Genomic DNA, 26,369 nt, shown 5'->3' on the forward strand with positions numbered 1-26,369 from the left:
TTTATGTGGCGCAAGATAACTGTGGGGGCACTTGCTCTCGATGTCCATGGCGAATTTGTCCTGCTCCGTGCGAAGAGCCTCGGATTGGCCCAGGAGGTAAGTGAGACCCTCGCAGCATTAGTGTGTCTAGAAGGGGGGACGTGTTAATCCTCCCCTAAGTATTTGAGCAAGGTAAAAGCTAGAACTGAGTCTGCAGCATCTCTTTGCCACACTGGTTAGGTTAATTAATTCAATTATAAATAAAAGCTGTGACCTTTTAGCCATGCTATGGTGTCTGTGTCTTTATTTGTAGTTTAAGTTAAGTAAGCTAATCAAGGTTGTTAAAGGTTTGGAGGTAATAAACCTATGTAGATCTTATTATTTTTAAAATTCCACTGTAATAAAAAAAATGTGGAAACACGTGTAAAGTACTTTATTTAGAAAAGGCCGTTATTTAAGAGTTTGGCTTATAACAGCATCTACGTAAATAGCGACTAACATTTTATATTTGATGGACTTACAGAAAATGGTTTTATGTACACACAGTGCATATAGCAATTTTGTGGGCTCAACCCATATCCAGCCTAATAATTCATTAGGAGCAAATGACTTCACTAAGGAATAATATGCAATATGTTAATGCTTGGGTGATGTCACAAGGTCATAGTGAATTAAGAGACTGCAGTTTTATGAATATGGTACAGCTCATAAAATGGCTGCCTCCTATCATGCTCATCTCACATAACATTATCACACAGCAATTAAAGCTGCTGTCACCAAGAGACTTCTGAATACATTTTTTAGGCCCATTACTTTCAAATAATAAAATATGCTGGAAGGAGAAGCAAAATATTGCACGGTTTTTCCGGAATGCTCCTAGGGCCTGATTCAGAGATGGACGGTATTGCACACCCTCAAGGAAGCCGCCGTGCAATACCAGCCAACCAATATTCTAATGCAGCAGGAGGCGTCTGTAAGACGCAGCCACGGATCTCCATCACCACCAACAGCTGCGATGGCCACGGTAATTGTTGAATTAAATAAGTTGAAGATTACTCAGAATGGGCAACATACCTGCTCAGCCGGGGTCAATAAGGACACTGGCCCCGTTTTCGGAAATGTAGGTCAACCACACCCCCAGCATGCCAATCATGCTGCGGCTTGGGGGGTACAGCATGCGCGGATGCAAGATTTAATCTGCACATACTCAGAACGGGTCCTGTGCATGCGCAGACCCCCAACAATCGGAGATGTATGCAAACCATGCATGAAGGTTAAAGGATAATTCCACCCAAAACTTTGGTGTGATTTTACCCTTAAATAAAAAACAAACTGATAAAGATTATGTCCATATAATGAGAGGTAAAATAAAACTGGAAGATAATCATTATGTCAGAGAATAGAAAAATTAAAACTACTATTGGTGGCATGATGGAGCTTAAGCCCATAACACCACTATATATTTAAATTTTTTGTTTCTGGTCATGTACTAAAAAACTCAAAGAGGCATATTCAATTGGGTGCGTGAATTGCAAAAATCCCGCACCTGCAAGGTTTTTCCTGTGGGTGCGGTATTTTTGCAATTCACTTTTTTCCTTTTTTTGTTTGACTGTCGGGAGGTTGTTTTTCATGCAACCCCAGAGTAAGTATGATTCTTCCTAAAATCGTTATTTTTAGGAAAAATCAGTGGGACTTGCTCTGGGACCCCGGCGGCAACTCCCCTTAGGACTAATTAAGCAATTGGAAGTTTCCAATTAGCTTAATTAGTCCTTAATTACTTACCTTCTGCAGCGCTGTCTTCTGTATCTTCAGCATCGGAAGCCGGGTATGTCATTGTGTATGTGTGAGTGTTTGTAAGTGTGTGTATATGTGTTGTGTGTGTGTGGCCCCCAGTGTCTGTGTGCTCCCCCCCCCCCAGGAATGGGTGCTAGGAGAACTACATCTCCCAGCAGCCCTTTCCCCTCCCACCAGCCCCTGGAGCCTCCCACCAGCCCCTGGAGGCTTCCAGCAGCCCCCTCTCCAGTGTGAAAATAGAGGGGAGGCCACCAGGAGCCGCTGGGTTTTCAGAGCTGAAAACACCGCAAACACTTTTTTAATTGGATATGGTGGGTATCGGGAGCGGGCCTACCCGCGTTGGGAACAAGGTTTTTTACCTTGTTAAACCTTGTGCGCAATTTACTATGCCCCATTGTTCTACTCCTAAATCCTCACACAACAAGTTTCATACAAAAAGTATCTGCATGCGCAGCACTGCCTACAGATGCGTTAAGTTTGTGTACCCCCCCCCCACCCCCCCCCCACCCCCCTCCGACTTACCTGTCCGCGCAGCAGCCTCCGGCTCCGTCCTGCTGGTCTGTCATGTGGTTTCCCAGCAGACCACATGACAGATTAGGAAAAAAAAAAACTTTTTTTTTTTTTCTAAACTTTCTTGTGCTCTGCTGGGGAGCACACATGTCCGACCAGCCTCCGGAGCCTGAGGACGGAGCAGAGAGCCGGAGGGACTCGTCAGGGGACCTGCACACGTGGATACAGGTAAGTCGATTCTGCTATTCGCCACCTCACAGTGGCGAATAGTAACTGCATCAAATTCCGAAAATTCATAATTTTCGGAATTTGATGAATACCACAATTTCCACATCCCCATAGTAATGTATGGGGAGTGTGGAAATTAACGCAGGGGAACTTAGCAAGGAGATATCTGTGATATCTCCTGTGCTAAGTCTGTTCATGAATACCAAAATAACGTTATTTAAGGAAAATGTCCTTAAAAAAGTTATTTTAGTGTTGAAGAATAGGCCCGAGTGAGAAAGGACTGGGTACCATTGTCCCTATTATAAACAAATACTGGACCTGACTCAGAGGTGCATGCAATGTTGATCAAGCTTGCTGGCATTCTGGCAGCCTCCTCTGGGAGGGGGTAGCCAGGTCGGACAAGTAGGGAGGCGTGGCCGGAGATACTACCCAGCAATGGGTGGAGTGGACACGTCATTTTGACCCCGCCCCCGCTACACGATGCTGATATTTCGACATTGTGAAGCAGGGGGCAGGGCTATGATGAAGCGATTCAGTGGTAACCGCAGGGGGGAGGGGGCTGGACGGGGTTGGCTGTCTTTCCGGTGGGCCGTGAGCGGCACCCGATTTTCGGGAGGCTCCCGGCCGAATCGGGAGGGTTGGCAAGTATGATGTTGATGCCGCAGGCAAGTGGGCGATGGTTTCACAGTGTGTCCCGATAGTTACCACCAGGAGAGACGGAATGAATCTATACGCAAGAGCTGAGGGATTCCAGTAGGCGTTCCTGGGAGATAACAACGGGAGGGAGTGACTGCATCTAAAGACGCAGTTGCACAGACACAGGCGGCCATGTTCAGACGGATAATCTGCGCCTCCATAGGTCTGGTGCAATATTCGATGGTGCGTCCTGTGGTGTGTGTTAATACGTACAGCAGGGGAGACAGTGGCTGTCTCTGTCTGAATACCATCGCCCGCGGCATTAGCATAAAGACGCAGTCACACTACTGCAAAAGACAGTCTCGGACGCAATAGCGTGCACCTCTGGATCAGGCCCTCTGAGCATCTTGCAGCCTGCTGCTGGACACTGCTAATTGTCACTGACCTTAGTAGCCAATAAACACTGTACAGCTGGAGAGCTATTACAATAGCTGCCCTATAAACACACAGGATCTGGTTCTAAATGTTGGATGCATATTTATTTCAATTTTTTTTTTTTTAAACTAAAAACACATTTAAAAAAAACATATTAACGGTCATATGCTCAGTTGGACACATTTTAGCATGTGCCGAGCTCTATGTCAGTAGCATGTGCGCCGTGTTTATGTCAGACATACATCAGATGCACTATTACCCATCCCAGTCATAAACATCATAACACATTTTTTAATTTGTTTTGCTAAAGAAAGACATTCGCTATCAGGTTTGATTTAAATATAGAAGACACACACTATAATGAAGCAGATCTAATCTTCCTTCTCCTTAATGACTGACATTGAAAAAAACTGTAAATTACTCCCAGAAAGTCATGTACTATGGCACGTGCAGTGAAGAAAGCAGACATTAAGCTGTAATCAGCCAATCAGAAGCTGCTAGTCAGTGCTGGCAGTCTACATCATCATTGTGCTACTGCAGCAGTTCTCAGGTAACCGCTACTGACAGACGTATCTGCTTTTCTGTGTGGGTCCTTCTCAGTGTTCACGGGAACATGACCTTAATGCATTAAGACTGTGTTTGCCCAAACAGTCCATCTGCCGTTCCACCTCTGAAGTTATAAGGCTTTGCCAGTGCAAGATGCAAACAAATCTGCATACTGTGGTTTTCTTCTGGCTATGTATAGTACCAATTTGCATATTTCAAAAATAAATACATCCAACTCAGCATTAGCCTGATATTCTTCATAGTTCAAGTGAAACTCTTGTCCCATTCAATTTAGTGTTAGTAGTGCAGGTGAAACATATTCCTAGGTCTTTCAGAGTAGGCCTCCAACAACGTGCAAGCCTACCAACTCTAAAGCAGTCATCACAATGCAGACACATTGGCAGAGGTTTGCATGCTGGCATACACCTTCTTCTGTGAGCGCAGAAGGGGGGTCTGTGTGTCCACATCACGGCTGTAGTTTTGTTTCAGGCAATGCAGCATTTGCCGTGTCCACCCATATGCCAAGCAGTTGAGAAATCCCTGGGACACTGCAGCAAGGGCCTGGAAAATATTTAAATGCTAATTAGGACAATCAACATGAGGAACAAATTATTGTGTTAATGTCAAGTATTGTCTGCACATGAAGCAGAGAATGAAACTTGGAGAACAAAGGGCAGATTGCAAAGGTCTGGAAATAAAAAAAGTTCCAATTCTAAATCAAACTGTTTGAAATGTGTCTAGAAGACCAGATCTGACTTGACCTAAAATGCAATTGCTTTATGTATAAAAGCTACTTAACCGTAACAGACATATATGTAATTCTAGGGCGGTATCCATTTCCAGAATTGAATGTGGAGATAAGACACAAAGAGGGGAAGAGCGCTTACGACTTTTCGCGTCTAATTGAATCCGGCCCGTAATGGGGTCTGTTAGATGGTAAAACTTTATATGCTCAGTTCTGAACAACTTGTACATTTGTGACTGTTATTATTAGCTTTTTTCATATAAACCATAATTTTAGGATTAATGGCCCCTTAAACACCAAATGCTCTTTATTTCCTACAGCAATGTGAGTTTTTTGCTGACCTAACCACAGAATGTGCCGTATGACTCACATGTGTGTAATTGTTCTGAAACTACATTTATATATAAAAAGAAACTTTTAGCACCAGGCAGATATTTTGATTAGTAAGATGTTTTTGAGAAAGCATCAGAAACGCATTTATAACATAATGGAAATATCCCACAGGATATAGTCCGTGCAGCTTGTGTAAATAACAATGTCATGTCTTAAAACCAGAAAACTGCTAACAAATAATGTTTGCTTAGTATTTCAAACAAAATGTCACTCACAGAGTCTGGACTATAGATAGATTCCCAAAATGTGGGCCATCTGCTCAGTGCATGAGCTACAACTCTTCTTCTGCTTGTATGCCAGCCTTGGTAAAGAGACCGTATGTACTGTACATAGTATTTACTGTACATGGTTTTAGTTCTTCTCTACTAGGAGACTGTGTAATGGAATTGTTGCAATTGTTACTTTTAGTATACTTTCCTTTTTATATCTATGTCTGCTTTAGCTATAAATCCACGTGTGTTTTGGTATAAGGTACACCATTTATAAATGTATTAACTCACCTGAATATAATAAAATATGTTGTATCCTTCATCGGCCCCATTGCTGTTGGCTAGTGTGAGAATGGCCAACGTCACAGCTGTCATGAAAGAAAGACATGTCACATTCATAACCATCACACGCATATCTGCCCCATCATTACATGCCTGCATTGATATGTACAACTACAAAATATACAGAGAAAGCACAATTTGTTTACAAGCTCATACTGAACACTACACACAGTATACGAGTATACGAGTGGCCTGATATCAATGCATCTTATAGCATTTACAAATATTAACACATTCATATCTGGAACTAAAATTACTTCAGATTAGTCACTGATTGCATACTGATGGGCTCTGCAGCAAATCTACTTTAGTCTAAATCTGATAATAAATAAATGATAGATTTACATAAGATGGACAGACCAGATCATCCAATGGTCAGCAGGCAGCATCACTAAATTCCATATATAAGGGTAGTTACAATTGGCTGCACAGAATTCCATCCTGGCTGTATTTGGTGGTCGGTGCGCCCCACACGTGCACTGTTTACAGGACAATCTAATCTAATTTGACCATTTTACGATATAGTGTAATACAAATTCACTAAGTTCTATAAAGGAACATTTACATTTGTTAATATTACAAGTTTCATATTCGTTATTGTTTTCACATATACAAACATGTACAGAGTGCTTCCATTTCCATTTACTGCATAGAGTATTTTAATTACATTTATTATGAGGCTACTTAAACATATTGTTATATATTATTATAGCAGCACACATTTCTGGCCATGAAAATAGCATTGCTTTTGGCCAGTGCATTTGTTTAAGATGAAACTGTCGGGTTGTCCTTTGCCTAGAGCAGAAATAATGACTCGGATAGTCTGGAGTCTGATTAGAGTGTTTGCCAAATATCTAATTATTGTATACAGTTATCATTAAACTACAATACATTTACCCTTTGCAATAGAGCCATGCAATCTGATCACTGAGGGACCACATATTTTCAGTCTCCACATTATTATATAATATGGCAATGATATTAGAAGAAAACAAGTTTTGCCATTAATATTACTGATGTTTAAAATTTGCATAAAATGTTGCAGCAGGCTTAACTACCCTCCCGATTTGGCCGGGAGTCTCCCGAATTTGGAGCGCCGCTGCCGGCCCCCTGGAAAGGCAGGCAAGCCTCTCGGCTGCCATCTCCCCCCCCCTCCCCCCTCGACTAGTAATAGAAACCCCCGCGTCATCGTGGCCCCACCCCCTGCTTCACAATGCAGTTATTTTCGGCATTGTGAAGAGGGGGTGGGGCCACGATCACGCAGACCCGCCCCAAATACGGCGTCTTTACCCGGCCAAGCCTCCCACTTTGAGCAGACGTTCAGCTCCCTCCCGGAAGGAGGGAGCTGAATGTCGGCAAGTATGTGTTGCAGCAGCAGCAGTATCAGTCGCAGAGAATTTGATTGTTGCTGTCCTGAGTGAGTCTATGGTCCCGCGGAATGGCTGTTGTAATTGAGATGCCGGAGCCATATTCTTTGCGTATCGGCTCGCAGTCGCAGGGTGAGACACACCCTTGAAATGGTCACGAGACACATGCGTTCATTTCTGCCACTCCTCGTTACCTCCCCAAAGGCTCACTGACTGTCAATAGCACTAGAAAAAATAATTGCTGTGAGCGACTACAGTAATGTACCTTGAGGCATGCATAGTGCAACTCGGACGCATGCGCAGATGGTTGATAGTCGCTCGGTGAGGTTAGTGGCTGGGGACTCACACATGTATAAAAACACAGTTTTTATATCAAAACTCTGGAGCATGACAGGGAGTATGATAAGGGAGGGAGCCCTGCCTGCCCTGACTGCACGTCACAGCGCTCAACTGCAAAAACATTGGCATAGTGTACAACTCTGAATCAGGCCAGAGACATCACCGGATGTGGTGACACCTGGTGCGGCACTTATCGGCCTATTATGCGTGTCTAAGAGGCGCATGCGCGTGAAAGGGGGCGTGCACTTTTGAAAGCAAGGCCACACTCCCTGTTTTGTGCCATTTTGGGGGCGTAACCGTGTGTCATGCCCCTGTCTGCATCACGCTGGGGGCTTGCCCAGCACTCTGGGAGTTACTGAGAAGCCCCTAGCCTCTCTCGGCACAGTGTAGATGACGTGCACATACGCATGTCTTTCATCACGCTGCAACGATGTTCCGTGACCACCATCCGAGGGGTGTCACCCAGTGTGGACCACCCTGAACCCCCCCTAGATAATGAGCCTGAGTCAGGCTCATTATCTGCTCCCTTTATTGAATACAGGACTTGAATACAGCCTCCAAGCAAGCTTATAAAATTACCTAACTAGCTTCTATAGGATATTTTAAGTGAATTATCCCCTTTGCACTCATTTTTATGCTCAAACAACCAACTGACCTCAAAACCAAATTCATCATATATTCCCAGTAACCACTTTTTTCATTGCAATCTGGCTGGAACAATCTGCAATATGTGATATTTAACCTCAGATAGCAAACTACTAGATCCCCAAAGATTGCAAGCACATTTCAGATGATTATCAGATTTGCTGGTTATTCTAGTCCCAGTGCAATGTCAGGCATGATTGTCCCACTTGTGGCCAGCTGAGTAATACTGTGATACATGGATGAGTAAATGAGTATAATTGGACACGGTATGCACACAATAGTCATTTGCCCAAATAGTCTCCTCCCATTAGTCCCTGCCATATAATGCCCACGCTTAGGAAACTGACCTGGCAAGCAGCAGAGAACAAAGATGAAGAGAAACAGCAGGAAATTCCTTCTTGCCACAGTGATCGCTACCCACTGCTTATACTGTAAGGACTGTGCTGTTGTCAGATATCTTCTAATTAAGATATAAAAATAACCCGATATAACCTAGAAATAGATAAAACACACAGACAATGATCATATATCAGATGAATAAAGTATCACTACAAAAATATAAAATGTGCGTCCTTGGGGCCTTCTTTAGAATGTAACTCATTTTGCATTGTGAATGTACATGAAAAGATTTTGTTGTTAAAAAAAAGCCCACATACATGTGCATGTTAAGTTGCACATATCTCAATATATGTTCAACTCCGCAATATTTCTGTATACTGTGTATAAGTGTATACCTATACCTGATCATGGAGTACAGATGCAGCTTTCCAGTGAACGTAGTAAATACTAAAGTCACATTACCCTATTTGTACACAATATAATAATTCAATGAAGGGTCTGATAGTAGCCGGTATTGTCAGTTTATGCCAATTCCGCAGCCAATGGGCTTCCTACAGAGATACCAATCGGCTGTGGTTAAACAGGACTTTAGACGGCTATAGTCGTATTATGCAGCTAAACCGATCTAATCAGATGCAACAAGTGCGATAGTTAATAAGCACCCAAATCAATTGAATTTTTACATTGGGCGCTCATTAATTAACGCTGATAAAAACACAAAAATCTCCCCTTAATTGTCATATACAAAAGAGAGAACAGTTTTATTAATATAAAAATTGCATTTTCCACATAAAACGTAATTCGCTAGGGCACCATTGACTTAAAAGAGGGTGTTCCCTACCTCTCATTCAATCATTTATATTTTAAATTATGCTACCTTCTCTACATCATGCATCTGCATCAATTTGAGTGTAGGGTCTCAGAATGTAGAAGATGTGCCCACATTCGCCCCCTCTTTCCTACTGAAGTGTCAATTAACAGCGTAGACATCTTTTATGTTAAAAGGGACAATCACAGCCAACCAAGACAAGTGTGGTGTTTGTATGTTCTCCCCAGGGTTGGACTGGCCCACAGTGGTACAGGGAAAATCCTGGATGGGCCCACTGCCTGTGAGCCCACCCCCATCATTTAGGTGTCAGGTTCCAGACTTGAAATGATTGACAGATTGTAAGATAGTTACTCTATTAGACGTCAGTTACCTGGTGGAGCAGGACCACTGATCAACATGGGACTTGGTTCCCTTCTATAGAAACTACACCAAGATTTGCCTAATGGTTAGCCAAGCATCTGTGGTGGCTGGCCAAATCCCCTTTGGTGGATGACCACACCCCTTAAGCATGGGCCCCTAACACAGCATCGCCCCTGTGGTCCCTTCATGCCCCAGTCCGACACTGGTTCTCCCCATGTCTGCATGGGATTTCCCAAAGTGTTCCAGTTTCCACCCACACTGTGTATGTGTGTGTGTGTCTTTGTAGTACAGAATTTAGATTGTAAACACTACTAGGGGAGGGACTAATGTTAATGGTTAATTATTATTTGTCAAGTGCTGCAGATTATGTTGGCATTATATAAATAACTCTTTATATAAGGAAGATTCAAACAATACTGTTTCCCATTTTCAACAATAATACTTCCGACGTATTAAAAAAAGAATAGGTTCTGCATTGTACAAAATCCCCCATGGGATGGGTTATGTGCTGTATACTGGTCACAGGTAAGGGCACTACACCGGGTACCTCTGCTAACGCACTGTGTGGCACATGGTAGTGTGTTGATGTAATGTGTACTAGCCGCTTCTGGTAAGTGCTTTGTTTAGTATAATAGGACACGTTAAAGGGAAATTCACAGAGTGTCAACATTTCTTTGTTTGGAAAACAGTTTGTTCATTTAGTTCCAACATCTGTTTTTTACAGAGTTGGTCCTGGGTTTAGGCAATATAGGCGAATGCCTAAGGCACCATTGCTTCAATTGGGGTGTCGAGAAGGCCTGACCCCATATAGCTCTGCACGCAGAGACAGGAAGAGCCTCCAGCAAACACAACCTCTCTGCAGCGACGATACAGTCAGTTCTGATGGTAGCGCTGCTGCTGGGAGAGGTCACGTCCGCTGGCGGCTCCTCACTGTATCTCTGGACCATGTCAATGCCTGAGATGAACAGAGGAGCTGAGAGCAGGTCTCCACTAATTTGTGGGATAATAATATGAACTAGGTGGTGCATAAAGAAGCACACTAGTTTAGATGTTTTCAATTTGGATTTATATTTTGCACAACATCCTTGTTTATATTGTATAGTTATGTTATTTATCTGTTTAATTCATTGATTTATATTATAGTTATAGCTCTGTGTTTTGTGCATTTAGCACTGGTTCCTTTAAAATAAAAAATGTCAAGAACCAGTGGCGTCCCACCCTGAGGTGTCACCTGGTGTGGTGAGAAAAGGGGCATGACATTGCAGAAGGGGCATGGCCTCACGCCCCGAACCCCCGTGCCATTACTTGGGGGGGGAAGCGGGGGGTGCAGGAGGTATCTGCGTGGAGTGCTGGCCGGCTCCCTCAGTGTCAGGAGCCGAGTGCTGCACTTAATGCTACAGTGCAGCACCTGGCTCCTGTCAGTGAGGGGGAGACGGAGTCTGCACCTTGGTGTCACCCCTCGGAGGGTGACACCCGGGTGCGGACCGCACCTCCCTTGTGACGCCACTTGTAAGAACATAAAGCTACGTAGTAGTTTCTGTGTGAGGGTATGAGTACAGTGTTTGGTGGTAAGATTATCTGCAAGGGGCACCAGCTAGAAGGGGCACCTAGGGCACCTAATTGGTCAGGCCGACCACTGTAAAGGACTACATAGCAAATAACATATTTTATTTCTCTCAAATCTTTTGTCACAGCCGCTACAGGGAATTTATACTAATGCCAACGATGTGAGACGCCCACCTGCTGCGGCTGTAATCCACTGTGGTGCACAAATAGTTGCACCATCGGACATTAGATCAGCTCTATCGTTGCTCAGAATGTCTGTCAGTACATGGCCACCGCTTGGGGCATATCTGTAATGGGTGCAGGGTGTGCGGGGCACATGGGCCCCTGGGTCCAAGGGGGCCCACACTGCACTTATAGTCCTATACTTACCTCTACGTAGTGCTGCTTTGCAGCGCCAAGCTGGAGCTGCAGAGTATCAAAAATCACTGGGAAAATGGTGTTGGCCATTTTCACAGTGACCTGCGCAGTACTACTGTCCCCGGGAAAATGGAGCGGGTGCCATTTTCCCGTAGACCCGCGCATGCCCAGTAGATTCTGGCACTAAGCCAGAATCTACAGTGCACTGCGGGACCACCGGATAGAGGAGGGAGTTTGAACACGGGCCCCCTCCTCTAAAAAGAACGCCCCTGGCCACCGCTGCCAGTGGAACTGCGTCTTCCAACATGGGTACCTGATATTGGCACTCCGCCGTCACGCCCGCTGCCGAAAGGCCAACCCCAGGAGCGCCTATCGGAATTGCATGCCTCTCCATGCAATTCCAATTTGTGTCCGCCGGCAGTAACCATCGGATTTAAAACAACAGGCGTCCACCTCAAAATCCGTCCCTCTGTCCCTAATGGTAACCCTAATGCTAATAGTGATAGCAACTCTAACAGTAACTCTAAACCTAATTCTAACCCTAAACCTCCTGGATATGTCAGTATCCACAATGTCAAAATTTTGCAGGGACGACATTAATGATGCCGGCTTTTAAGTAACCATATCGACATCATCAATACCGCCCGCTGGCTGCCGACATGTTAATTGGTGCATTTTTGTTACGCCACGTTTTATCATGGAAAAGGTAGGATGTATGCATGCTTTGTTAGTAATATATTTCCCTTTTTTATGTCAAATAATTTGCTCTAGATGTATATATAATAATATATGACCAGGATGGAGGTGATTAATGTGAACTGTGGTTAAAATGCAGAATTTACATTAATAGAGATCCATGTATGCAGGAGGTAAGTGCTTAGTCCAGATTCATGTCCCTGGTTTCCAAGTACAAGAGTCTAAACTCTAAAGCAAATAGTAATCTATTTACCTTTGCCAGGCCCAGGGCCCTTAGCTGCACCACTGGCCAAACAGTACATTTACAAGCATGTAAGATGTATGTGTCAGGCAAGAACAAAACAGGGTCAATTAGGGAAGTTCATGATCCATCACATCAACATGATTGTAATTGAACTCAAGTACAGTATGTAGTATTTGTGTTGTGATTGACGGCAGACAATTATAGGTTGTCACCACCCAGTAAGCACCGTCCACAGAATTGGTTTGAGATAAATCTATCACATAGAAACTTTGCATGCATTCCCCACTTGATGCAACTGGATAAGGAGCACTATGTAGGTTAGATGGCTAATACATACCAGAATGGAAATTACTGTAAGGAAGAATGTAGACAGAAAGATAGCTTTGCTATAGAAGTGCAAAATTCTGCAGACATTTGTAGTATATTCTCCAGGGTCTGTTGTAATCTGGGACCCAACATTCAGCACCAAACAGCTGTCAAATAATAAGGAATCAAGGGAAGACAAATAGCATATTGTTAATGTTTATTTTTAAACCCCAAAATAGACACATAGGGACTGATGCAGAATCCAACACAAGTCAGTTTGCAGAGCGTATATTACATGTTTTCACTCTGGTACCATGGAGCTCATTCAGACCCGCTCGCAAGATGCGATCGCTCGCTGGCCGGATATTTAAATTAAGCGCTCGCACTGCATTGCGTATGGACGCCTACTATGTTTTAGCAAGCTACAGCAAAGTGCGCTTGCAAGTGTCTAAAGATGCCCCCTTGCCACTCGCACCACATGTCATCTCCGGGAAATTAAGGGTTAATTGGGACCATCATGAGCCATCGGAGCTGCTCGCAGCCCTTGGGGTTGCCTTAACCTGCCGCAAGCACAGCGATCAGTGCTGGCTGAAATACATGCAGGTGACGTGTACATTGACGCTACTTTGCTAATTATGCACGCCCTTTAAACTGCGTTTTGGCAGCCTGACAACCCTGCGTTCGCATATCCACTCCCCCGTTCACAAGCACCTTCCCATGTTACCTCCCACAAACGGCTCTATCTGTCACTCAGAGCAGCGACCTGATAGTGGCTTACATGCAACCAAAATCAGATCGCAGCGAATGGCTTGCGCACGCGTACTGCGAATTATACGCATGCGCAGATGGCCGAAAATCGCTCAGAGCGAGCAATCGCGCCTTAGCGAGCCGGTCTGAATCAGGTCCCATGTGTATGCAAGTATGAGCAATGTATAATCCTGAGGATTTCATTCACTTCACCACATGCAACTGCAGGGGCATAACTGGGTTGTAATGGGGCCATTCGCATGTAGACTAAAGCTGCACACACACGGGACGATTTTCCTGAACGATAACTCGTTCATATAGTTCATTTTTATGCAGTGAATGATCGACCAACGGCCAACGATGCGCGTTCCCGCATGAATGATAACGATATCTATGGTCTTTCATGCATGCAGCCCAACTTGGACGATTTTGTAAAGATTAGCCTGTAAAAAGATAGATATCTATGATAGATATTTCAGTGAAGCTATCAGTGTGTACAACCAAAATAGTTTGCCCTGCACTACAGAAAGTTGGAGGGAAATCTATCAACTATATCTATGGTTGTTCAAGTTGTACCGTGTGTATACACCTGCACCATAATGGTGCATACATAATAGTGCAAAACATAGAGGGCGTCCTTGCACGACGCAGTGCGAGCGCTTAATATAAATATCCGGCCCCTTTTTGCCAGCGAGCGATCGCATTTTCCGAGCGGGTCTGAATAAACTCCATAATGTGCATAAGGGAATGCATAATTCCATATACTGGCAGCTAAGAACTCGGGATGGAATTTTCTACGATTAGCTTCACATGTTATACCACATGCCGATGGAGGTCATCCACCAGCCTGATATTCCAGATTATTTAATGATCATGGTGGTCATCAGACCACATTGTCTGCCAGCCTTCATTGACATTTCATGAATGGCATTAATGGTAATAAAGTACTTACAGCTTTTTATTATTTGTTATGTCTAAAGCAGCCGTATTGGCCATTGGAATCTCAGCATCCGGTATATCGAACCGAAATGTCTGCAATTTTCTTGAAACATTTTTACTTTACAATTCCTCAGAATCAGACTAAAACCAAATGTATTGCTTATAATACCCAAATAACTAACCCTGTGCAATGTATATGGTGTTGGTGTTTTTGTTTAGACTAGTATTCTCAATAACATCCATTCATAATATTCATTATGTAACTATAATCTTGTAACCATTTGGTGGGATTACCTATGGCTGGTGTTCCTGAAGCATTGCTCGATGTTCCCAATTATCAGAGCAGGGACAGTGACTATGAAAGGAACCACACTGAAACAAATACAATAAGAAAGTATATGTTATCTCTCTGTTACTACCTATCAAGTTGCAAAAGATAACACCGTTATATTTAATTAGAAAAGCATTGAAATAAATAAGCTGCATATAAAATCTTATTAAATATATACAGTACAATGTAATGTATGGCAAATAGTTTAACAACAAAAACGCATTTTCCCCCCGCCCCATGTGTTACCAGTTAGACAAGCTAGTGTGACTCACAGCACCACATGGGCTGTCAGATGACATTTATCTGGGTGTGGGGTTTAACAATCTTTGTTATATTTATTATTTATTTTGAGTGTAAGGTGTTTTGTAATTAAATTAACTTGAGCTAAATTTATAATCCCTTTCTTGTACTTTTGAATCTGCTATTATCTAATTATCCCGTTAACACCTAATAGGGGTAGGGGTAAATTTGCATTAGAGCCCAGGAGTGCTCACAGTACTGACTTCTGCCCCCAGGTGGTCCAAATATGCAATAATCTGCATTCAGGATCAGTCACACATGAGTACTGTTTGTTTTGTGCCCATAGTGATTTACTAACCACTGTTCTGAGTTCACCTTAAACTCAGGGTAGAGTAACCTGTCATTGGCAGATCTTCAACTGCAGGTGCCTGTTTACCGAAATACACTCATTCAACCTCACATAAATATATACATAGAATGATCCTCTAAGTGTAATCTGGCACCCCAACGAAGTAAGGGATGACTTTGTATAGCCCAATAACCATATATAATGAGTCTGATTATTGCCTTCTAAAATACATTGACATAAAGTAAATGGATAAAAGTTTTTGGGTCTATTTCATAGGTCTATTTTATATAATAATAATAATAATAATAATAAGAAGAAGAAGAAGAAGAAGAAGAAGAAGAAGAAGAAGAAGAAGAAGAAGAAGAAGAAGAAGAAGAAAAGGGGGGGTAAATCCTGGGTGTTGTCACTAATAAATGAAGATTAAGGGGACATCTGGATTATATATGAACTCCAGAGAGGAGTAATCTCTCCAAACCGTTGGTATTACCAAATCTGATGTAATGAAAGGTGCCTTCCTAAATAGCATGAAGTGTCATGGTGGAAATATCCGGATTAGTAGTGGGCTTTTCATTGCAGCTTGTCCAGAAGTGGGCGTCGCATTGTCCATTTATTAGTGACATTTGTGCCATTTTATACCTATGGTTTTATTTTTATATATATATGACCATATGTTATAGGTAATCTGTGTATATTCTTTATGTGCTTCTAAATGGAACTCATACAGGTCTTTTAATGATGTATCAATAAATAATTGTTAATATTATTACTATAGAATCTTCTGTAATCAATATACGAGTATCATTGTTCAATATTGTTTGGGTTATTGCCAGCAGATCATACTTGCCGACATTCTGGCCGCCCCCTACAGGAGGGGCAGCCAGATCGGCACAGCGGGGACAGATGAAGCCTATTGGTACAGTCAAAATTTAGCAAATAGTGTTTATCTTTTGAGCACATTTACAGGCATGATAAAAATTTATGAGATTGCTTGTGATTGGATTATCCTTGAGTAACAGCCATTTTGGGGTAACCCACTGAGCGCTATAAGTTGCAGTTATTACCAATGATAATACAGCATGTATGACCTGCATTATTCTTCTGTCCTGATGATAGGCACTACTACAGGGGGCCTGCATAAGGGGCACTACTAAAGGGGGCCTGCATAAGGGGCACTACTACAGGGGGCCTGCATAAGGGGCACTACTACAGGGGGCACTGCATAAGGGGCACTACTACAGGCGGCATTGCATAAGGGGCACTATTACTGGGGGCATTGCATAAGGGGCACAACTACAGGGGACACTGTATAAGGGGCAGTAACTTGATATATGCAGTTTACAGGTTATAAACGATGTTCCCAATAATCTGGTTCTACATGAACATAAAACTTTTTGGCATGGGTGAGCAAAATTTATAGTTATGCCACTGGGGAAGGGGAGCACAGTATGATGTGGAGTAGGGAAGAGGAGTACAGTATGGGATGTGGAGGGGGAAGGGGAATACAGTATGGGATGTGGAGGGGGAGCACAATAGGTGATGTGGAGATGGGAAGGGGAGCACAGTATGGGATGGGGAGTACAGTATGGGATGTGGAGGGGGATGGGGAGCACAGTATGGGATGTGGAGGGGGATGGGGAGCACAGTATGGGATGTGGAGGGGGGATGGGGAGCACAGTGTGGGATGTGGAGGGGGAAGGGGAGCACAGTGTGGGATGTGGAGGGGGTAAGGGGAGCACAGAATGGGATGTGGAGGGGGGATGAGGAGCACAGTATGGGATGTGGAGGGGGGATGAGGAGCACAGTATGGGATGTGGAGGGGGAAGGAGAGCACAGTGTGGGATGTGGAGGGGGTAAGGGGAGCACAGTGTGGCATGTGGAGGGGGGATGAGGAGCACAGTGGGGGATGTGGAGGGGGTAAGGGGAGCACAGTATGGGATGTGGAGGGGGGATGGGGAGCACAGTGTGGGATGTGGAGGGGGAAGGGGAGCACAGTGTGGGATGTGGAGGGGGTAAGGGGAGCACAGTATGGGATGTGGAGGGGGAAGGGGAGCACAGTGTGGGATGTGGAGGGAGTAAGGGGAGCACAGTATGGGAGGGGGATGGGGAAGGAGAGCACAGCGTGGGATGTGAAGGGGGAAGGGGAGCACAGTGTGGGATGTGGAGGGGGTAAGGGGAGCACAGTGTGGCATGTGGATGGGTGACGGGAAGCACAGTATGGGATGTGGAGGGGGTAAGGGAAGCACAGTGTGGGATGTGGAGGGGGATGAGGAGCACAGTATGGGATGTGGTGGGGGAAGGGGAGCACAGTGTGGGATGTGGAGGGGGAAGGGGAGCACAGTATGGGATGTGGAGGGGGTAAGGGGAGCACAGTGTGGGATGTGGAGGGGGAAGGGGAGCACAGTATGGGATGTGGAGGGGGAAGGGGAGCACAGTATGGGATGTGGAGGGGGTAAGGGGAGCACAGTGTGGGATGTGGAGGGGGAAGGGGAGCACAGTGTGGGATGTGGAGGGGGAAGGGGAGCACAGTGTGGGATGTGGAGGGGGAAGGGGAGCACAGTATGGGATGTGGAGGGGGTAAGGGGAGCACAGTGTGGCATGTGGATGGGTGAAGGGAAGCACAGTGTGGGATGTGGAGGGGGGATGAGGAGCACAGTGTGGGATGTGGAGGGGGTAAGGGGAGCACAGTGCGGGATGTGGAGGGGGGATGAGGAGCACAGTATGGGATGTGGAGGGGGAAGGGGAGCACAGTATGGGATGTGGATGGGTGAAGGGAAGCACAGTATGGGATGGGGAGCCCTCAGTGTATATTACTCAAAAGTTGTGCAACGCGCACCGTGATGATCCCCGCAGGCGCTGTTACAGTCTCTGACACCGTCCACCAGGATCACAACTTTTGACAGCGTGTCATTATTCCAAAAATATGGGGAGAGGGGGGCGCTAGTCCCTTCGATTGCCAGGGGCACTTGGACCCCTAGATACACACCTGCCGATTATTCCTGTATCCTTACAGTACCATGGTTATTGTTGTACACATAAAAATATATATATATATTTATTTATTTTTTTACCTGGATAGAACTGTTGTTATTCGTCCAATACAACACTCCGTGTCTGAAATCTACGTGGGAAGAAAGAGAGGTTGTGATAAATATGTTATAAGCTGGCATTGGTTGGCACATGACTCGCTTCCTCAAGTTGACCTTGACATCTTCTTCTACACACAATGCAAAGACAACATCAATTACAGCTGATGTGAGAGTTGTTTTCTATCTTTTCTGCTTTGTACAATAGCTTTATCATTTACATGTTTTGTACACACACAGAAGTCAGCTGGCTAGTAAGCAGTTACAGTGACTGTCACATGTGGTCATGTTGATCTCCACTTGACTCAATTTAACAAGTATCAAAAAGCATAAGCTTTGCTGGATGCCCAGCGGGTTAAACGAACATGAGCCGTGCATGCGCATTTCACATTAGCTTTTTGCCAGCTATGATAGACTGCCTGTGAATATGAGATAACCCTTGCAAGGGTCTATTTAGCAAGACACTGCAATATCTATCATAATGAATTAGCGCATGTTACAGATTGCAGCACAGTTGTTTTTTTTCCAGCAGGGATCCAGCAAAGCCTCTTCAGCTTTGCAGGTACATATTGGTAAGCAGCAGAAACAAAGGTGGTTTTTGCCACATTTACCTCTTGATAAGCTGCGAGAAGCTGAGATAAGACTTTTTTTTTTAAAATGTCAGATCAGGGCCGTAGGGAGGGTGGTGCAGCCGGTGCCTCCGCACAGGGCAGAAGCCTCCAGGGTCACCGACCACACACTTCCCGGCTCACGAGGTCTGGAGGAAGAGACCTCCGGCACTGGTGTGTGGCGCACCAAGCACAACGGCGGTGGTTCCTACCCGCCCTCCACCCCCTGGAGGGAAAGGTAAGCTCTCAGGGGGAGGAGGGAGGCGGGAGGGGGAGTGAGAGGGGCAGCAGAGCTGCACAGGGCGCACTGCCGTCCAGATACGGTACTATGTCAGATAATGGACTTAGCTCTGCTTCATAAATAAACCCCTTTATGGTATCTTCTTGAATAAGAATTTGAGTTATCTCTCTCCACTTTATCTCTCTCCAAGCTTTAACAACTCTCCCCCATAATCTTTGACATGGGTGGAGCTGCTCTTTCACACAGGAAAAGTACAAAGGTGTAACACACATGCTAGAGATGGAGACAGACAATCTGAAACATGGAATTGACCAGTGAGAGTATCAGGCTGCAAGACCCCAGACTTCTGATGACCATAGAATGGATTTATATCTGGAAGCATGCATATTTTACATGTGATGTGATATCATCAATATACCAACTGACCGTGTACATGTCATTCCTCAGTCTTCTCCTCATGCTACCGAAGGTCTGCCATGTGTAGTTCAAGGTGTAATAAAAGGTGGAAAGATAGAACATCTGTATAGCAGAACAAAAAGGTTACAAAATACATATTTCATGAGCACACAGAGGTGAGATAAATACACTCAGAGACATATAATATTTCATGGCCAATACATTTAACAAGGTTAAGTTGTGTCTGTTTGGTCGCAAAACATTCTTTTTTAGTTTACCAAAGTCAATTATTTTATTGTTTTTCTTGAGTGAGATAGGGCTGTCTTTTGGTTGAATATTTGAAAAAATAACTTTTTAGACTGTTATTTATGAAACAATTCTTCATAATGGACAAGGTACTCACTTTTGTAATTTTTACATGATTAGCACATACTCACTAATTTACCACAAATGTTATGATAGATTTCTTTAGTATGATATCAAATGTGTAGTTTTTCTAGCACCTTCTCTGGATTGTCCAGCTACATTTGTCAGATAGCAATAACAGGTTAAGTGTTTTCAGAAGAACCAATCCATGTAGAGTTTGGAATCGGTATTTGGCACATTGTCTGTCAACACAGGAAAGCTGCTGGAAGCAGCAAGTAGCTGCATTTATCCATTATATACTGTAACTAGAATATAGTATAATTTGTACAGCTGTACAACCAGATCATTTTATTCATGCATATCACACGTACACATACACCAGGGCCAAATTGGTCAAAAGCCAATGAAACAACTACGTCTTTATACAATGGGAAAGTAAATAATCTTCCTTTGAACTACATGAACACATGGCTCATTAGCATTGCCATTGAAACAGTCGCAGGGTCCATGTACTAAAGGGGGCATGGCAAAACCAGTGATGTGTGGCCACCCTCCTTCCAGTAAAAAGTAATAAAAATTCCTATGAGTGGCACCGGGAAGCGGTAACGTGCGATGCAAAGAGGGCCACAAATGGGCCACGGTATTTAGAACCCTCTTGTTCCCTCTCGCAGTTCCCCTGCTCATTAGTATTAACCTAACTAGCTTAATTAGCAGTGGCGTAACTATAAATTTTGCTCCCCCATGCCAAAAAGTTTCAGGCGCCACCCCCCTGCCCAAAGATCAAACACACCCAAAGACTACGTTTAAGGTGTGTGGTTACATGATACAGCAACGTGCCTTACACATTATGACACACTAAGTAATGCCACTTATAACACAGTGTGCCACACCGGAATGCCCCTTACAACACATTATGCCACACCGGAGTGCCCCTTACAACACATTATGCCACACAGCAATGCCCCTTACACATGCCACACAATAATGCCACATATAACACATAATGACATACAGTAAGGCGCTTATAACAAATTTATGCCATGCTGTAATGCCCCTATTTCACATTATGCCACACTGTAATGCCACATACAACAGATTATGCCACATACAACACATTATGCCACAGTAATGCCCCTTACACATTATGCCACACAGTAATGCCCCTAATAGCACATTGTGCACACAGTAATGCCAAATACACATTATGCCAAACAGTAATGTCCATTACATCCCACCCTGACAGATCTACTTCACCAACCCTCCTTTCTGCTCCTGCCAGTCCGTCACCTCAGCTCAAGACAGGTTGCACAGTTTTTATGTCCGTGTAGAACCAGATTATTGGGAACATAGTTTATAACCTGTAAACTGTGTATCAAAGTAGTGCCCCTTATACAGTGCCCCCTGTAGTTGTGCCCCAAAATGCTATGCCCCTATACTAGTGCCCCTTATGCAATGTCCCCTGTAGTAGTGCCTATTATACAATGCCCCCTGAAGTAGTGCCCCTTATGCAATGCCCCCTGTAGTAGTGCCCCTTATGCAATACCCCCTGTAGTAGTGCCCCTTATGCAATGCCCCCTGTAGTAGTGCCCATTATACAGGGCCCCCTGTAGTAGTGCCCATTATGCAGGGCCCCTGTAGTAGTGCCCCTTATGCAGGCCCCCTTTAGTAGTGCCCCTTATGCAGGCCCCCTGTAGTAGTGCCTATCATCAGGACAGAAGAATAATGCAGGTCATAGTAGTACCCATGAAAGTAGTGCCCCCTGTAGTAGTGCCCCTTCTAGTAGTTAGCCCCCTGTAGTGACCCTTCTAGTAGTTAGCCCCCTGTAGTGCCCCTTCTAGTAGTTAGCCGCCTATAGTTAGCCACCTGTAGTTAGCCCCCTGTAGGTAGCCCCCTGTAGTTAGCCCCCTGTAGTTAGCCACCTGTAGTTAACCCCCTGTAGTTGCCCCCCCCCTCTGCGCGCACACAAACAAACACACACACACAAAAGAAAAAAACACAAACACTTACCTTTATCCCCGCTCCAGTGCTGCTGCCGTCCATACCCCGGCGTCCGCTCCTCGGCACTATGGGAGTGATGTCATTACGTCACTCCCATAATAGTGCTCTGCGGGACCCGGAAGACGGAGCTCACTCCTGAGCTCCGTCCCCGGTGTCCGCTCCTCGGCACTATGGGAGTGACGTCATTACGTCACTCCCATAATAGTGCTCTGCGGGACCCGGAAGACGGAGCTCACTCCTGAGCTCCGTCCCCGGCGTCTGCTCCTCGGCACTATGGGAGTGACGTCATTACGTCACTCCCATAGTAGTGCTCTGCGGGACCCGGAAGACGGAGCTCACTCCTGAGCTCCTTTCCCGGCGTCTGCTCCTCGGCACTATGGGAGTGACGTCATTACGTCACTCCCATAGTGCCCTGCGGGACCCGGAAGACGGAGGGAGCTCCGTCCTCCGGCTGCCGCCGGGGGTTTGATTAGGAGCCGGGCGCCCGCTGGTGACACACTCAGTGGGTGCCCGGCAGATGGAGGGTGCAGGGGGTGCGCCGGCACCCCCTGCACCCTCCGTAGTTACGGGAGTTCCACCACTGAGTGGCGTAACTACTGCCCCCATCGCCCCCAAGCTACCCAGCGCCTCCAAGCCACCGCAGGGGCTGCGGGGGCAGTAGTTACGCCACTGTTAATTAGCATTGTCTGCACATAGGATGCTGACACTGATTGAGCAGTCAACTACATGGACAGGAGTATTTAATAAACTGAGAACTCCATGTACATGTCCCTGAATTAGGAAGGGAAAATGTTGTGGTTAGAATTGTTTATATAAATTATAGATATAATGACACCATATTAAACAGCACTTTTACAGAGAATATTTAATCATTCACATGAGTCCCTGCTACTTTGGAGCTAACAGTCTAATTGTGTAACACAGTAATACACACACTGAGATCCATTTAATCTACCTGTATGTTTTTGAACTTTGGGAGGAAACCAGAGCAAATACTCCACGCACATAGTTTGTGTTTGGTATGAAATACCAGCAGCTCAATAGCAAGAGTTCAAATCCCGACAGCGGCATCCCGATGACTGAAGATCCCAACAGGGACGGTAAGTACCCTAACCCTCCCCCTAACCCTAACCCTCCCTTAGTGGTGCCTAGCCCTAACCTCCCCCTCTAATGCCTTACCCTAACCTCCCCCGGTGGTACCTAACCCTAACCCCCCCTTCCTGCTCCCTAAACCTAACCCTCCCAGTGGGGTGCCTAACCCTAACCCCCCCCCCCCCAAACATTTACTTGATCTGGTCAAGTCAAAAAGACCCTTCAATGAAGGTTAAAATATTATTGTATTGTAGAAGTGTCAGTTTTCCTTTTACAGATGATAAGGGAAGAGGCTGACTCTAGGGGGAGTTACTGTATGTTTTCAAAGACTATTTAGATCTAAAAATAAACACTCTAAACACTGAAAAAATGTGCATATCAAAAACGCCTTTAACATCAACACGTCTTTGTTTGTTTTCTAGCATTGTTAAAGTAAAAGGAACTGTACTGAAAGATATACACAAAAGTTAATCAATAAAATAAATATAAAAAAATAATAGGTTCAGTTCAAAGGAAAAGCATTTTGAGGGGTTGAATTATGCAAGTGTAGGGGAGAGAAAGGATGAATGCTTTGTCTGAGTTAAGTGGTTTCTGCATTCTGTCAAGCACCTTGCAAGGGGTAGGGATGTGCGCAGGACCATTTTTGCTGGATTTGGAATTGGCTCTGATTTGTTGTCCGACTTTGGAGTTGCCAAACCTGCCGTGAGTGGTTTTGGATTTGGATTTTTTACAAAAATTGCCAAATAAAGCTAAAATTACATCATTTGTTTTTTTTTGTTCCTAGAGTATTATTAGCCTCAATAACAGTAATTTCCAGTCAATTTAGACCACCTCACAGCTCATAATATTGTTTCTACCATTATTATTAAGGCTGCAGTGAGCTGGCTGGTTACTAAGCGACAGAGCAGCGGCACAGACACCACAGTTTAAAGCACATTTATGAAACATTGCCACACAGCAGTGGCAGAAATGAAAGGTAGTGCCAGATGGAATTGTCCTTGTGCCCTCCCACCCACCCTTATGTTGGTTATTACAAGGGACATGCACACTTTAACAAACCAAGCATTTCAGCGATAGGGACTGCCACTTTTGTGGCTGAAGTGCTTGGTTTATTTGGGCCCCCACAAAACAATCAGCTTAAGGCAACAGCTCTACAGTGGCAAGATGCCACCGTCATTGCCATCCTCACCCTCATCAGTGTGTACATCATCCCCATACAATATTAATTCATCCCCGCTGGAATCCACCATTACAGAAGACTCTACTGTGTTGAAACCGAATAATTGGGTAAGACAGAATCTGTTTGGCAATCAGGAAAACCTGCACGATGCCATTTTGTGAATGGCAGCAAGACTCCATTTTAGAAAAGAAAGCTTACACAAGCGCCATTTTGTCAAAAATACATAGTACACAATCTACAGTGCAAAATTGATAAAAGTAGCAATTTTGCTACTCACAACGCAAAGTTGTTAAAAAGTAGCATGAACCGCTTTTTAACAATCTTCCCCTAACACCTACCGACGGTGTTTAGCAGACATAAAATAACTTTGCAAAACATTAAAATCACCACAGACTTATATTTCAGCAGTAGCAAAGTAGTGGTGTTTTCCCCTGCATTCACATTAACACATACGCGATGTAGCAAAAAGTAGCAAATTAGTGGTGTTTTCTCTGCACTTCATGTTAAACGCAAAATAGAGATTTAGACGCACAGCCAGCTTTTTAGTGACCTTTCCCAAACCCATACTGGCATGCTCACACACATACACAGAAGCCTTTCCAACTTAGTGCTGGTCGCTAAGTGCCCCACAGACCCTCAAACACACAACGCAATTTAATGTAATTTCTCCCCGCATACACATTTAAAAGCAATGGTCCCGCAGCGCAAAAGGAATGATTATTACTTGGTTTAATCGCAATGTCAGCATATAAAGAAATTAATGTTTTCTGTAACTATGGCTTAGTAAATGACAATTGGACCGTGTTTGGTGCTGTACTGATCTACTCTGTTCCCACAGCGTTGCGGTGGCATCGGTGAGAAGATCAGAACATGTGGCTATGAAATATGAATGTTAGAGAGAATAACTTCTTGAAATGTTGTATGCCATAGTTAGATTAGATTTATTATGCAGCGGGAAGGTGAACACAATCAGGCTGTTAGAGGCTGGGTTGAGTCTTTGCACTGACCTATGAATTGTACCGTAACGGAAGAAGCAAGAAGAGGAACCAATGAGAACCTGCCAACGTATTCTATTGTATTGCTTATCCCAGTACGGGTATATATGTGAGTGCTCTGAAACAAGATGCCTTAGCTGTGTTCCTGTTATACTGTTCGACGGAGGTCTCATTATTGATGCCGGTATCTGGTCCCAGAGCGCACGCATATGTATTGACTGTACCTTATGACCTAATGTTTGTACAATTTATTTTGCGCTCATTGTTAGATCATAGCGTGGTAACATCTGTACTTTTACCTGAATAATAATCTTTAGCGCGTTGGACCGCTAATCAACTGTCTTAGAGTTTTATTAATTAAACACAGCGCTAATTAGTGACATCTTGTGGTTTTAGCAGGTACAGGCAGGTTTTGTCTTAGAGGTTCTAGGCAGGTGAATCTTAGAGGTTTATAGGCAGGAATGTACTAAAGGTTTATTTACGATTCAACAACTGTGACATAATTGCCGGGAAAGGGCTTACTCGTGGAATTTACAGTTCTTTTTGATGAATATTATCTTTTCCATATTTTGAGGAAGTAGCCTCCTATGTCGCTCACAATTGTGCTCACAATGTTCCCGGCTGTGCTGAAAACTCTCTCGAGTACACACTGGAGGGTGGGGCAGCTTAAGTAATGCAAAGCCAGTTCATACAAGGGCCTCAAAATTGCCTTTTTTCCTTCCAGTACTCGAAGAGACTCTGTGACATGTCTATTTGTACTTTGTCATGAATTTGCGCTATATAAATAACTGGTAATAAATAATAATAATAAATAAATAATAAAATAATCCTCCACCATTCTTTGGATGGTGATCGTATCAGATGGAGTTACGGTATAGGTGTCACTAATGTTGGGCAATTCTTTTAGACATGACCAGATATCAAAATGTTGGGTTGACT

General features: G+C 44.2%; 1 protein-coding gene across 1 annotated transcript in view; it reads right to left on the reverse strand.

Annotated features, from left to right (window-relative positions):
• Window positions 1-2,300: 2,300 nt before the first annotated feature.
• The window catches only part of TMEM116 (transmembrane protein 116), a 77,308-nt gene continuing 53,239 nt past the window's right edge, over window positions 2,301-26,369 (reverse strand). Inside the window, exons 5-11 of the mRNA XM_088449092.1 lie at window positions 19,830-19,922; window positions 18,540-18,589; window positions 14,846-14,923; window positions 12,897-13,032; window positions 8,516-8,660; window positions 5,767-5,843; window positions 2,301-4,689 (exon numbers count right to left, since the gene is read on the reverse strand). Coding sequence (XP_088305218.1) covers window positions 4,510-4,689; window positions 5,767-5,843; window positions 8,516-8,660; window positions 12,897-13,032; window positions 14,846-14,923; window positions 18,540-18,589; window positions 19,830-19,922 — 759 coding nt within the window. The 3' untranslated portion in view covers window positions 2,301-4,509. The remainder of the gene's footprint in view (window positions 4,690-5,766; window positions 5,844-8,515; window positions 8,661-12,896; window positions 13,033-14,845; window positions 14,924-18,539; window positions 18,590-19,829; window positions 19,923-26,369) is intronic.

The sequence above is a fragment of the Taudactylus pleione genome, unplaced genomic scaffold (assembly GCF_031769625.1).
Source record: "Taudactylus pleione unplaced genomic scaffold, aTauple2 ptg000479l, whole genome shotgun sequence".
Lineage (NCBI taxonomy): Eukaryota > Metazoa > Chordata > Amphibia > Anura > Myobatrachidae > Taudactylus > Taudactylus pleione.